The 14472-nt window shown below is 39.1% G+C and overlaps 1 protein-coding gene across 4 annotated transcripts in view; it reads left to right on the forward strand.

The window, feature by feature from the left end:
- Positions 1–3908: 3908 nt before the first annotated feature.
- Positions 3909–14472, forward strand: part of LOC140495988 (calpain-5-like) — a 159473-nt gene continuing 148909 nt past the window's right edge. For all 4 annotated transcript variants that reach the window (XM_072595371.1, XM_072595372.1, XM_072595374.1 and 1 more), the window contains exons 1-2: positions 3909–3980; positions 4189–4361. In XM_072595371.1, the coding sequence (XP_072451472.1) occupies positions 4197–4361 (165 nt within the window). In that variant the 5' untranslated portion in view covers positions 3909–3980; positions 4189–4196. The remainder of the gene's footprint in view (positions 3981–4188; positions 4362–14472) is intronic.

The following is a 14472-nucleotide window of genomic DNA, read 5'->3' on the forward strand; positions in this document are numbered from 1 at the left end:
TGTCTACTTTTTCCATTCAGAGCCCAGGCACTGAATAATTCAAAGTGCTCAATCTCACCTCATAAAACAAGCCTTCTATCTTTGGAATTAATCTAGTGAAGCTTCTCTGAATGGCCTCCAATGCAATTACATCCGTCATCTCGTAAAGGGACCAAAACTATACGCAGTGCTCCAGATGCAGTCTCATGAATGGCTTTTACCTAGGAATGCAGGGACAGGAGTAGGCCATTCAGCCCCAGAGGCCTGATCTACCATTCAATGAGATCATGGCTGATCCATGGCCTAACTCCATATACTTGCTTTGGCCCATGTGTCTTAACACCTCTGCTTAACAAAAGAAAATCCATTTCAGATTTAAAATCAACAAGTGATCTTGCACCAACTGCTATTTGTGGAAGTGAATTCCGAACCTTAATGACCCTTTTTGGATAGAATTGATTCCTAACATCTGTCCTGAATGGTCTGCCCCTAGTTCTAGAATCCCCAACCATTGGAAATAGTTTATCTTTATATACTCTGTATTGTCCTGTTATTATCTTGAAGACTTCAGTCAGATCACCCTTTGACCTTCTAAATTCGAGACAAAACAGCCATAGTTTATATAATTACTCTTAACTCCTGAAGTCCAGGTATCAGTCTTGTAAAATTGCTTTGTACTCCCTCCAAGGCCAATATATCCTTCCTAAGGTGTGGTGCCCAGATCTGCTCACTGTTTCACCAGGGTTTTGTATAGCTGCAGCATAACTTCTGTATCCTTATACTCCAATCCTCTAGACAGTAATGTCAACATTCCATTAGCATTCCTGATTATTTCTGTTCCTATTAATGCATTTCAATGATCAATGTACCTGAACATCCAAGTCTCTTTGGATATCCATTGTATTTAAACATACTCTCTAGAAAGCATTGATATATTCTTTTTGCCAAAAGAAGATAACCTCACTTGCTTCTGTTGAACTCCATCTACTACCGTTTTGCATATTCACTTAGTCTATCAATATCTCTTTGTATTTTTATGCTATCATCTACACTATTTCCAATGCCAACTAACTTTATGCTATCAGAAAATTTGGATTTCTGACTTTCTATGCCACTAAGCTGTTAATAAATAATGCGCATAACTGAGGCCCTAACACAGATGTTCATTTCATTGCCTCCCACTTCAAGTAAAACTCATCTGCATAAAGTTGCATGCAAAATACAAAAATATACTAGCGCATTCCGACAAAGTTCTAAAATAATTAAAATATTTTTTAATATATTTGCAAGTTTCAACCTGGTAAAGTTTGATAAATACAGCTGAAACATAGATATCACAAATAATCATTTTGAATCAACCTGAATCCAACCACTGAGTAACTAATTTTAAATGATTTTCTGCAACTAGCGGCATAGAAGTCAGTTCCTCTCAGTAAATTTAAAACAAATAAAAACATTCAAAACCTTTTAAAATATACTATTTCAGGTCTTTGCATCCAAAAGGTCAAAGTGAATATTTGAAGACTCCTTGAAGGCCTGTAAACAAACACAGTTAGTGGACTATTTAAACTGTGTTGAACTGCAGCCAGGTTTGCAGTTGGGGTCTGCTCCCAGCTTGATATTTTTAAAATTACTGCACAAGATTGTGGAAATTGCAGTTATACTGAATAAATATGTGATTAAAATTTCATCATTTCTTGCCTCAGTAATGGGATGTCGGGTAAATTATGATGAAAAAGCTAACACAATCAAGGTGAAACTCAAAATTATATAATTATTGTTCCACATTGAATGTTTAATACTTGAGCTCTTATTTAAGGCACACAATGATAAGCTTGTTAGCGCAGTATAATTTTAAGTATTTACTGTAATCATTTACTCAGCCAGTTTTAGAGAGAGATCTGTTTTCAAAAATGTTCAGAAAATTGTTTTTATGTTCAGGGACAATGTCACAATTATACATTTCCAACACAGAATTTTGTTTTATCACTTGTACCCTCAATTTTACTTGCATGTTAATTTTTCAAGTATATTGTTTCAGGAATGTGGGTTCCTTCCATGAGAGCATGATGATTGCTCTCTCTTTCTTTGATGATCACATTTAAGCAGTAATATAATTTATTCTTTTGTGTGTTTTGCTATGCATTCAGGTGGTACAGAATATTTCTGCATTGTGGAGGGTTAATGCACTGATAATATCCCTATCTCAGCCTGCCATCATACAGAAGAAGAATCATTTCTCATTGAAAGGAGCTGAGAAGTAAAGAGTACTCACACTACTGATACAAGTCAATAAATTTCTCTTCTACTGAATCCCAAGCTGGAAGCAACTCTCTCCCTCATCGCCCAGGGGCAAGACACAGAACTAATTTGGGGGTTATTTGAAACTTTTAGACAATCCTTGGTGGTCAGAATTTAGTTTAAAAATCATTCTATTTTATAGAATTTCCAAAACTGCATTTTGTTTTCTGCATTAACTATATGTTTTGATTCTGTATCAAACAATAGTCATGAAACAGATGACTGAAGAGGCGATGTTCCTTGACTGAATGATAATTAGTGAATCGATGTAATTATAATTATATGGCAAACACTGGGTTTTTATTTGATGTATTAACTGTTTGTCTCAAATGTTTCTGGAGGCAAATTATAGCCAGTGTCATTTAAACAATAGTTTCTCTTCCAGCTTTGATAAGGGGTGGCATGGTGTCTCAGTGGTTAGCACTGCTGCCTCATAGCACCAGGGTCCCCCGTTTGATTCCAGCCTTGGGTGACTGTCTGAGTGGAGTTTGCACATTTTCCCTGTGTCTGTGTGGGTTTCCTCCCAGAGTCCAGGTTAGGTGAATTGGCTATGCTAAATTGCCCATAGTGCTAGATGCATTAGTCAGAGGGAGATGGGTCTGGGTGGGTTGCTCTTTGCAGGGTCAGTGTAGACTAGTTGGGCCGAAGGGCCTGTTTCTGCACTGTAGGGAATCTAATCTTAAAAGATAATGTTATGGAATGTCCTAACTTTGGCAGGATCCCATCAGATTGAAATGATAGCGTAAAGAAACCACCTTTTGGTATGCATGCCGTACTGCTGTCCATTTGAAGTAGATATTATCAATTGGAAGATGTAATTATGAAGAAGAGGCAGACTGCACTTGAAATGTTAACTTTGTGTTTCTCTCGGTGGGTTTCTCCAGTACTTTCTGTTTTTATTTCTAAAAGCTAGTGACTGGTGTAGTGGGTTGCTGCTCGTTTTCTTTATATAGTTACCTGTGCTAGTAAGTGCATGTGTATAGAATTAAGTCAGATTGGAACATTGGTTTTGCACACGATTATCCCATGACATTCATTGCCAAGTCTTGAATATGTAGAATGATAGTTTGAGTAGATTACCAAACCTAAGATTGATCAAACCTACAAATTGTAGCTGGTGCTATGTCAGATGAGAACAATTGAAAAAATATTGACCAGAGGCTTTGACAATATTGTCCTTTAGGACCAGGTTTCTTTCTCCACCAGTACGACTACTAGTTCACCTTGATATGCAAAAAATAGAAGGTTTTATGAATAGGTTTGTACCACAGAATTAAATTACATTGGACAGTGAAACCACAGGCTTTAGTAAGACAAATAAGATGCTGTCAATGTTTTTTTTATTGTATTCTATTTAGTTTCACTTCAAATTGAGTGATTATTTTAGAACTACGATCTTTGATTGTTAAAGAAGATATTTTATCATAAATTCTATTTCATAGAGATTTTGAAGAACTGAGGAGGAAAATAAAAATTCTACATTTTGACATTTGTTTTTATTTGGCTTCTTTACAAAATAAAGGGCTCCACCAAACCATTCTAACTAATAGGAGGTTGCTGGCGAGTTTAAGAACTCCCCATTCAGCTTTCATAGATGGTAGAGTCTGGAAACTTGCAGGTTAAAATGCAGAGAACTTTGCAGGACAGATGGAGAGTTTGTTATGAGCCAGCTGACTGCTCAGTGAGAAAAAGGCCAGTAGGTAAGTATGACTTCTAATTGTTCACAAAACTTCCGCAACTGAATTAATTCTGTAGCAATGAGGGTAATTTCTTACAGTTAAGTTCTAAATACAGAAGGGTGGATTGGAAATATTTATGTATATTTAAATATCTTACATAATTTGGCAAGCTTTACCTTTGAGAATACTAATGAAGTTTACTCATGCATTGCTGCTATTTTGGTTTTAGATTGAAGGATGGTTCTATCTGTAAAGTTATACAAAGACCAGCACTATTCAGCTTTAAAAAAAGACTGCCTTCAGCACCAGCAGCTGTTTGAAGACCTTTATTTTCCTGCAACAACTGAGTCACTGTTCTACTCCAAGTCTCCTCCAGGACCAATTGAGTGGAGACGACCGCAGGTAATAATTTGTTCCCTATTGAACAACTTGCTTGATAGAAAGGATATGGGAAGCAGAGTGGTATGGCATAGTTTAATTCTTCACTGTTACGATGTTGGCAAAAACAACATGCTTAAACTGACGCTGATCTCATTGTGATGTCCAGTTAAAATCTTGCCCTGGTTTCCAAAACAAGAAACCAGAGGGCTTTTTTTTTAAATGAAAGGAAAGAATACAGAGATGGCTGGATCTGAATCCCAACTCTGTGTTTTCAGGTGTCTAATTTAAGTATGACTGGTGAATTCCTGATATAAACAAATGGTTGCCATGCTTTGATTCCTTCCTAATCCATTCAGTCTCATTGTCAGCCATTCTGGTTAATTAATTTCAATGCGCCTATTGACATTCTTTTATGTAACTGTTGTAATGTCATCTTTTAAATATTTTTAGTATTATCACTTGATTTACTATGGTTATTGTTTGGGATATCTTTTCACTTGGGAATGAACTGTACAGTGACCCTGCTGGTATCCTATACCACTTGGACCACAGCAGTTCAAGAAGAGAGTGCACAGCCGCCTTATCAAGAACAGTTATGCATGGGTGATAAATGCTGGATCAACCACAGCCTGTGAAAGAATTTTTTAAAACGAGGCTAATTGTGTTGCAGAGCTTTTAAACATGTGGCATGTTTAATTCGCTGATAGCTTTGCGTATTTCTGATTATAAGGTCTGAAGATACAAGTTCAGAGATTCATGTGAGATTCTCTTGTCCATGGGATCCAGGCATTCCAGTTTAAAAAAAAATCACTTTTCCATTTTAGGAATGCATAATATGGACCTTTTATCATTGTTATGTTTAGTGGCATGTCTAAGTTATGAATTTGTGCACTTTGAATTTTCACATGTCTGCATCTGTTCTTATACATGAATGGATGTCTGAGTTGAAGTTTATGTATTTTATATTTGTGTGCAATATTGAATATTTATTGACAGTATAAAAGCAGTATTATAGGCTGGTTGGGCACACTTGGAATTTTGTATTAGCACATTTTGGGTATATTGCATCTATAATCCAAGAAAAACTACTGAACATGCGCGACCAATATTTCTATGGTAGATACTGGCAATATTGGCAAGAAATTGTTCAAATTCAGGTTAATTTGAGATTATACTTTATATTTAACTTTTCTTGTCTGAACTTTCATTGCTTCTGTTTCCAGAGAATTCCATGTTACATTATGCCATTAGTGTAATATGGAGAATACATAGCCTTTACATTTAGCTAAATTGGGATGTGCAAATATCTCAAGGAAGACAGAGAATTAATAAATTTCTCAGAACTTTGACTTCAGATTTGGAAATCCAAACATTTTCAGAAGCCTGTTGGTTAGGCAAAGCCTGAAATGTGAAATAGAATATGACTCTGAATTAAAATCCAGAATTGAATATTCAGTGTGCATGAGCTTTTAAACAATGGAATGATAGAATGATTCTTGTATTGTTTGATACACAAAGCAGTCTCTGGAGATGTCAGTAAATAATAACTTTATTTTTCTAGAATTAATGTACCTCTCTCTCCAGAGCAAACATCAATTGTAGTGCTCAGGAATTTTTGCTGTTTTCCAGAAGCTGTGTCACTGATGAAGTTAGGAAGCACTTCTGCACGCTAAGGGTGGTAGGAGTTTGGAATCCTCTTCCACAAATAGCTGTTGATGCTAGACAACAAGAAAATGCACCATTTCAAGTTATGGAACAAAGTATCAGCTTGATTCTTAGGTGGAATTTTATTGAGGCTTGAAAGTCCTGGTGAAAATTGGGGCAGAAATACATGGGTATTCAGGTGAGGTCTTCTCTTGACATTGAGAGAAACTCATTGCACTTTTATGCATCTGCCAAATTTCTCAGTACAGAATGGCAAGCTTCTGATTAAGGGGGATTATAGCTTGTTTTGCATCTTATTAATGATGTACCTTGCCTCATTAGTATTCAGCTTCCTATCTTACTGAATGTGTCAAACAAGCTAGACATAGAGAACTCTCATCATGGTAGTCAGAGCAGGCAACAAGCAATCACAGTGGCTGTGTGGAGTCTATATGTTGCTAAGCACCAAACAACATCTAAGATCATAGTCAGAGGACATATCCAACTGGAGGCTGGGCTTGGGCAATGATCAGAGACATAAGATCATCACAAGCAGTCAGAGATCCACATCTGTTGAATGATAGGACATTGAAGGAACAAATACATGGAGCATTTGTTCTCAAACTGTGGCTCCATTTCATTTGCAATAACTTCTTTGCCCATTTGCAACGTAAATTTAAGTGAATGTGGTTAGGTTTCCAATTCTAGTCAAAGGCAGATTGAACCATGCCATTGGTGCTTGCAAGTCTAACATTGCTATCTCAATGATGCAGAAGTTAGTAAAAACATTCCATCACTTTTAGGACTTCTAAGTGTGATATGCGAGGAGGAAACATTGCTTCATCAAATGTCATGTAAGTATGACATGTTTTTATTGTATTCAATAGAATCTTTGAATGATTGATGCGGGTCGAGGGTGAGAAGGGGGTCAGGGTGCAGAAGGCACTCCCTTTCTAATGTAATGTATTGGTCAGTCAGCTGCCATGGGCACCTTCACCAGGTTGGTACAGATGCTGTGACCAAGGCCATGGTGGAGCGGTGATAATGCTGTTGAAGGGATTACTGCTTGCACTGGTTTGGGGTAGAGCTCCATTATAGATGAGACAGAATGTGTCAATCATCCTGGTCCACTGCGCTCTGTACAATTGGAACAGATAATGAGGCGGTATAATAGATGCTGAGGAACGGGAGCAGTCTGTTGAGGAGGACAGGATGTTGAGGAGAAAGCTTCCTTGTGTGATAGAGATCAGCTGAATCCAGATAGGACCTGATTAACACTTGGTTCCATTAAATGGGAGTTGGGTGCATCATGGAATGCTAAATGGTCATTGTTCATAGTGCCAGCATTTGACTTGCATTGTGGGTGTGCACTGCAGCCTCTATTTATTTTGTTGTAAATAAAGCTCATGTTTGTAAATGTCTAATTTTTTGCCTGAATATGGTGTTCCCTCACTGGACAATAACAAGCTGAGGGTCTCCAATGAACATTGGGAACAGAATGCAATGACCTAAAGAGGATGTTTAGATAGGATGTAGCTACAGACAAGTAAAGTGTGTAGCGGTGGTTAAACTGACTTGAGTGAGAGAATGGGGTTGTACCTCTGAGGGAGTGTTAGCTTATGTTCCATGAGCAGTATGACTTTATGGCTGCTGTGAGAGGCAATGCTAAATTGTCAACATTTTGCTGGGTATGCAGTGGTCTTTCAAAGGTGGCATGTGCACAAGCAATGCCAGTCTTTCAGCATGTACCTGCTGAATGGTGAGTTATTCTGCCATTACACCTTAATGATGCCAGCCCTATTCCTTTATGCTCCCCTGAGAGGATGCCTTCCAGTAGGCTTTTCTCTTGTGGTCTATCATACCTTCTGATGCTGACCACTGAATACTCCCCAGAGTATTCTAGGACAGTTCCTTGAACCATGAGTTTCCCAAAGGACAACTGACCCTGGTTTGCATTGACTCTGTTCCTGATTGACAGTGCCAGGACCCACAGACTGACAGCAGCCACTGGACTGAGGACTAACCTGCACCAACTTCTTGCATGGTCATTTTGTTGAATAAAAATGCAGTGTGCTAGCTGCACAGGTAGCTGACACACATTGTAGGTGTCAGATTGATGTCTTGATTTGCTGTACAGCAAGATGGCCTTATCCACCCCTTGTAGACAGATCCCTACTGACAAGTAGCATGTTTGTATGTCTGATCTAAACAGCATGTTGATATGGCAGCACTGATAGACATTAGCTCTGACGAGCCAACACACCAACAGGCACAACATGTTAATACATGTGTGGTGTGAACATGCAGGTAGTTGCTAGGTGAGCATGCACAGACAGTCACTCAGCTGGTGGATCGGACCAGCTATGCTCGCTCACTTAGGACCTACTTGCATGCTAATACCATACATGGTGAAGCTTCTCAGTGCTAATTGTCAGTGCATACTGCAATGCATGTTTGAGCCATGTGAGCTGTCTGCAAGTATATCGAAGACATGCATGATGTTTGTGATGGGTTGGAAAATGCTGGATTTCAATATCCATGTGGATCAGGCCCTGAGATCAGTTTTCCCAGCATGGACATCATTTTACATGAATTTTCCAGTACCCAATTTGATTTCCCTGTTGAGTTTTCTCAATGTGTAGCTGGTTTGGTGGGTTTGTAAGATGGAAAGTTGAATATTAGGAAGGTGAGTTGGATATTGATGAGACATTTAACAAGCAGTAAACCCATTTAATTGGCCACACACTTCTGTTTAATGAGAAATTCACTGCTCTGCTAGTGAAAAGCATAAAGGCTGCATGAACTACACTCAACATCAAAACTGGCCTTGCTAGAGTTCGCTCCTGATTCTGCCACACAGCTTGCCATAGTCCATGCTACCCAGTCGTCTATAAGATTCCACCCACGATCCCAATTATATTAACAATTCCAAAGTCATACAAAGACCATGAATAAAGATGCTGATTTTAATGAAGGATTAAACACCGCTATATCTAATGGATGACTGTTACCATTGAGTATGGTTTTCTTTAACAGAAAATGCATTAATTTTTTTTTAAGAAATTGATTTAACCACAGCATGGGGCCTGAGGTCTACCTATAGTGGATGCTGGGTAATTTGACGTGAAAGTATAAGGGCAAAAGGTGGGTGAGGGTCATAGGTTGGCAAAAAGTTAACCATAAACAGTCATGGGTGTGAAGGAGAAGCATAGCTTGGTATGAAGGGTGTGAGGAGAAATGTGGTGAGGGGGAAAAACACAGGTTGGTATGGAGGATGTATGGGCCTTGATGTGGGGGATGGGCATGAAGTGACACAAATGCTAAGAGGGGACATCGGGGGATGGGATGGGAATATAAATTGGTCTAGATTGGCATGAATTACCATGGGGAGTGTGTGAGGATTTACGAGATAGAGGGAGTGGGGTTCAGGGGGCTTTTTTTTGTTCATTCCTCTTTTCATATAAGACTGTGACAGACTGTCAGTGCACTGAGGCAGGCCAATCATCTAACTGTAACTGGAGGTATCTGAACTCTTTCTGGGATTAATGGCCATTCTCACCCACACTCTCTCCCCAACATCGAACGAAAATCCAAATGTCCAGGTCACATCTTTCTCGATCAGGTTTGCAGAACTGGGAATGCCCCGAACCTAATCTATCAAATCAGCAGAGAAAGTTTAGGCTTGGTCATTGCATTAATTATTACTTATTCCTGATTTGCCATTTAGTATTTGAAACTGTAATCATGTTTTTTTCCAACTGCTACACTATTTTTGTAAATAAGGTCAGGAACCTCTGAAGCCAAGTGGTAAATCTGGCAGCTAATTGCAATTACTTCTCCACCTCCTGATGCTGCCTACCTTGCTGTGTTCTTCCAGTCTCTTGCTTGTCTAAATTGCAATTACTCGACAGGCCTTCCATTCCCCAAGGTAAACTACAGAAAGATAGCTACTCAAATAAAAGCAAAATACTGTGGATACTGGAAATTTGAAACAAACATTAGAAAATGCTGGAGAAACTCTGCAGGTCTGACAGCATCGGTGGAGAGAGAGAAACAGTGTTAATGTTTCAAGTTTAGTAGACTTCTTTTCAAAACTTGTTCTCTCTTGTTTGGAAGATGCATCATACTACCCTTAACCCTAATCCTAAACCTAACCATAACCCCAAGCCTAACTCCGTTTCTGTCTGCACGGATGCTGCCAGACCAGCTGAGTTTCTCAAGTCTTCTCTATGTTGCTGTTGAAGGAGCGATGCTCCAGCAGGAAGTGATGATTTATGAAAGAGCTCAGATTTATTAAAGTCAGCTGTAATAATTTGGAGTAAGAAGGGTAAAAATCTCAAAAAAACACCTGTAATCTGAAATTGTAAAGAAGCTCAACATACATTGGCTAGGCACACAAAGTAACTTGGATACTTGGGATAGCGTCCTTTCCAGTGACCACAAAGTGGCGGTTTGTTCTATTGTATTCTCTACTGTGAGACAAAGCAACATAAATAGACCTGCTAATTACCATATTGCTAGGGGGCATTTATATCCATGCTATTTCAGGCTTCTATTATTGGTCAATGGAAGGACATGCTGAGATGATTTCTCTATGAAATCTTAATTTTGTACATGTCTGCTTTGCTTGAGAAAAAAAGACAAATAGTTCAGTCTTCTGAGGTCTGTAAGAAGATGTCAATAGTCAAAGAAGAACCACATCTGTGCAATTCATTTTAGCCATTCAGCACAGACTCCCAGGTCTTTCTGTGCTTTTGTTAACCACTAGGGTCATCTTTGACCTTTGTTACAATTAATACCAGCTGTATCCTGTTGTTGAATTTTTTACAAAACATGATGATTTACATTATTTCAAATTGCGATGAATTTGGTAACTTTCAGAAATGTAGGTCAAGATTTTACAGACTTCAAAATGCATCCATTTGCATGGTATTAAAATCGACAGTCTTAAAACCTTAATTAATTTGATGCGATCAAATGTTTTTGAAAAACTCTACATTTAATTTAAAATCACGCTGTGTCTGTGTACAACTGACACTGAGTTCAGAAATTTCCACATAGGTCTCCCTCTGGTTGTGGGGCCATTGGGAAATTCACCAGGAGATGATGACAGCAGGTTATCTTGAATTACTACAGTCCATGTAATGGGATGGTCAATTGACTAATAATCCAGAGGTCATGTAATGATCTGGGGATAGGGATTTGAATCCAATTAAAGCAGTGGGTGAAATTTAAAGTTTAAAATAAAACTGGAATTAAAGAGGGCACAACATTAAAGAGGGCTATTGTCATAAATAACCATTTGGTTCATTAATGTCCATGAGGGAAGAAAATCTGACTTGTCTAGTTTGGTCTGAATGTGACCCCAGATGGACGACAATGTGGTCGATTCTTAATTACCCTCTGAAGTGGCCTAGTAAGCTGTTCAGTTGTATCAATCTGCTATAAAATCTCAAAGGAATGAAACTAGATGGGCCACCTGATATTGTCCTCAGTATTGCAAAAGATAATTGCAGAAATAACTCTGTCAACCCTGCAAAATCCTTACTAACATCTGGGGCTAGAGCAAAAATTGGGAGAGCTATCTCCAAGATTAGTCAAGCACCAGTCTGATGTAATCATATTCACAGAAGCATACAGATAAGAAATAGGAGCAGGAGTAGGCCATTAGGCCCATTGAGCCAGCTCTGCCATTCAACAAAATAATGGTTGATCTTTCTTACTTACCCGCCAGGTCACCATAACCTTTTAATTCCTTTACTGTTCAAACGTCTCTCTTTGCCTTAAAAAATATTCAGCGAGGTAGCCTCATCTACTTCACTGGGCAGGGAATTCCACAGATTCACAATCCTCTGGGAGAAGTTCCTCCTCATTTCAGTCCTAAATCTTCTCCCTCTTATTTTGAGGCTATGTCCCTTTAGTTTTGGTTTCACCCACCAGTGGAAACAATCTCTCTGTTTCAATCTTTCTTTTTCTATTCCTTTCATAATTTTGTGTGTTTCTATAAGAACCCCCACTTTCTCTCTCTCTTTCCCCCCCCCCCCCCACCCTGCCATTCTTCTCATTTACAATGAGTAAACACCCAGTCTACTCAATCTCTTTGCATAAACCAACCCTCTCCACTCATGAGTCAAACTAGTGAACCTCCTCTGCACCTTTTCCAGTGCCAGGCCATCCTTTCTCAAGTAAAGAGATCAAACTGTACACAGTACTCCATGTGTGGCTTCATCAGCACCCTATGCAGCTGCAGCATTACCTCCCTATTTTTAAACTCCATTCCTAAAGCAATGAAGGACAATATTCCATTTGCCTTCGTAATTACCTGATGCACCTGCAAACCAACTTTGATTCATTCACAAGGATGACCAGCGGTCTGCTGCAATGTTTCACCATTTATTATAAAATCCTGAGGGGCATGGATAGGGTGAATAACCAATGTCCTTTCCCCAGGGTGAGGTAGTCCAAAGCTCAAGACCATAGGTTTAAGATGAGGGGAAAGATTTAAAAGGGAGCTAAGGGGAAACCTTTCATGCAAAGGATGGTGCGTGAATGGAATGAGTTGCCAGAGGAAGTAGTGGACGCTGGTACAATTACAACTACAAGATTTAAAAGGCATCTGTATGGGTATTTGAATAAAAAAGGTTTAGAGGGATAGGGTCCAAATACTGGCACACAGGATAAAATTAATTTGGATATCTGGCTGGCGTGGATGATTTGGACTGAAGAGTCTGTTTCTGTGATGTACATTTCTATGACTCTGATTTAAATAATAGTCCACTATGCTGTTATTCCTACCAACGTGGATGATGTCACATTTACCAACATTGTATTCCATCTGCCAGACCCTTGCCCACTCCCTTAACATATCTATATCTCTCTGCAGACTTTCAGTGTCACAAAGATGGTCCTTTTTCATAAAAGCTGTTCCTTTTCTCAAAAATACTGTGTCCTTAATTTTTTTTTCCTGAGGGGTTGTAAAACATTCTGGGCTCTGAATTGGCTGGGTTGGTACAGAGATGAAAAGGGTATTGGGAGGCTTTTTTGTTTATACACAAACAGATGAGATTTTTGACCACAGCATTTATGTTTTAGAAGTGACCTATATAATGAAAAGGGAATGGTCAGTCCGAAAAGCTGAAGTTTTGGTTGAGACAGTTCAACAGTGGGCTGTGTGGAAACAGGCTGCTAGACACTCTCTCCTTCTGCCCTTCCTATTTCAACCTGTAAGCCTCTGTTTCAGTTTTGCTCTGTGTTTAAGGGGTTTGTTTATTGGGGCTGTTGTGTATTGTCGGAACAGCATGATTAAATCTAGTTTGGATTGACTGAGTTCTATGGGTATTTTATATTCTGTTCTTCTTGTTTCAATCCATAATTTTGTGAATAAATTTTTTGTCTGTTTTAAAACCTGGTAGTCAACTTCGTTAACTTGCTCAGGTTAATTTTCACTATACAATTACAGAAACAAATTGCAAAGTTACGGTCTGGGCTTCCTGCTTAAGAATGTTTTGAGTGGTCTGGCCTAGTTCATAACATAATATCCTCTGCACACTTTGCTTTATCACTCATCTTTGTGCCTCTATGTCTCTATGACACTGAGTCATGCGGCATGGAAGCAGACCCTTTGGTCCAACCTGTCCATGCTGAACATGGTCCTCATTTTTAAGAAAGGAATTACTCGCCTTTTGTAGGCAGTTGAAAAGAGATTCACTAGGCAAATTCCTGAGATGAATGGGTTAACTTATTGCCATGTATTGCACCCAACCCCCTCATCAGCATTTGGATTAGTGCTCTCCATCTTGAAAACCACTTGCAGAAAACAGAGGGTGGCAAGGAAGCACAATATACTCTGGATGGGGGGATTTTACTGTCCACCCCAAGAATGGCTTGACAGCAATAAGTTAATTCAAGCAATAAGCTCAACTACTGATTGAACTGGTTGAGCTCTAAAGGATGCAACTCTAGACTGGGCCTGCAGTTGGTGATGAGGGAACCAACAAGTAGGAAAAACATGCTTGACTTCATTCTCACCAGTTTGTTGACTTCAAAGACAGCTGTCCATGTCAATACCAGTAAGAGTGACCAGCACACAGTCCTTGTGGAGACAAGGTCACATTGACGATACCTTCCATTATGTTGTTTAGAAATGGGCTAGACTTCAAACAAGAAACTCAGCACTGGGAATCGGGGAGATGCAGTGGCCTATCAGCAGCAGAATTATTCTCAAACATAAACTGCACCTTGAGGTTGCAGATTATCCCCCACTCTATCATTACCATCAAGCCAAGGGATCGATACTGTTTCAATGAAAAAGGCCAAAGGGCAGGCTGGAAGAAGCACCAGACATACTTAAAAATGAAATGTCAACTTTGTAAAGCTTGCAATAACAGGACTACATGTGTGTCAAATAGCGTAAGCAGCAAGTAATAGACTAAACTAAACTATTCCACAAACAATGGAATGGACCTAAGCTCTACAATCCTACCACATC

The sequence above is a fragment of the Chiloscyllium punctatum genome, chromosome 25 (genome assembly GCF_047496795.1).
Source record: "Chiloscyllium punctatum isolate Juve2018m chromosome 25, sChiPun1.3, whole genome shotgun sequence".
Classification (NCBI taxonomy): domain Eukaryota; kingdom Metazoa; phylum Chordata; class Chondrichthyes; order Orectolobiformes; family Hemiscylliidae; genus Chiloscyllium; species Chiloscyllium punctatum.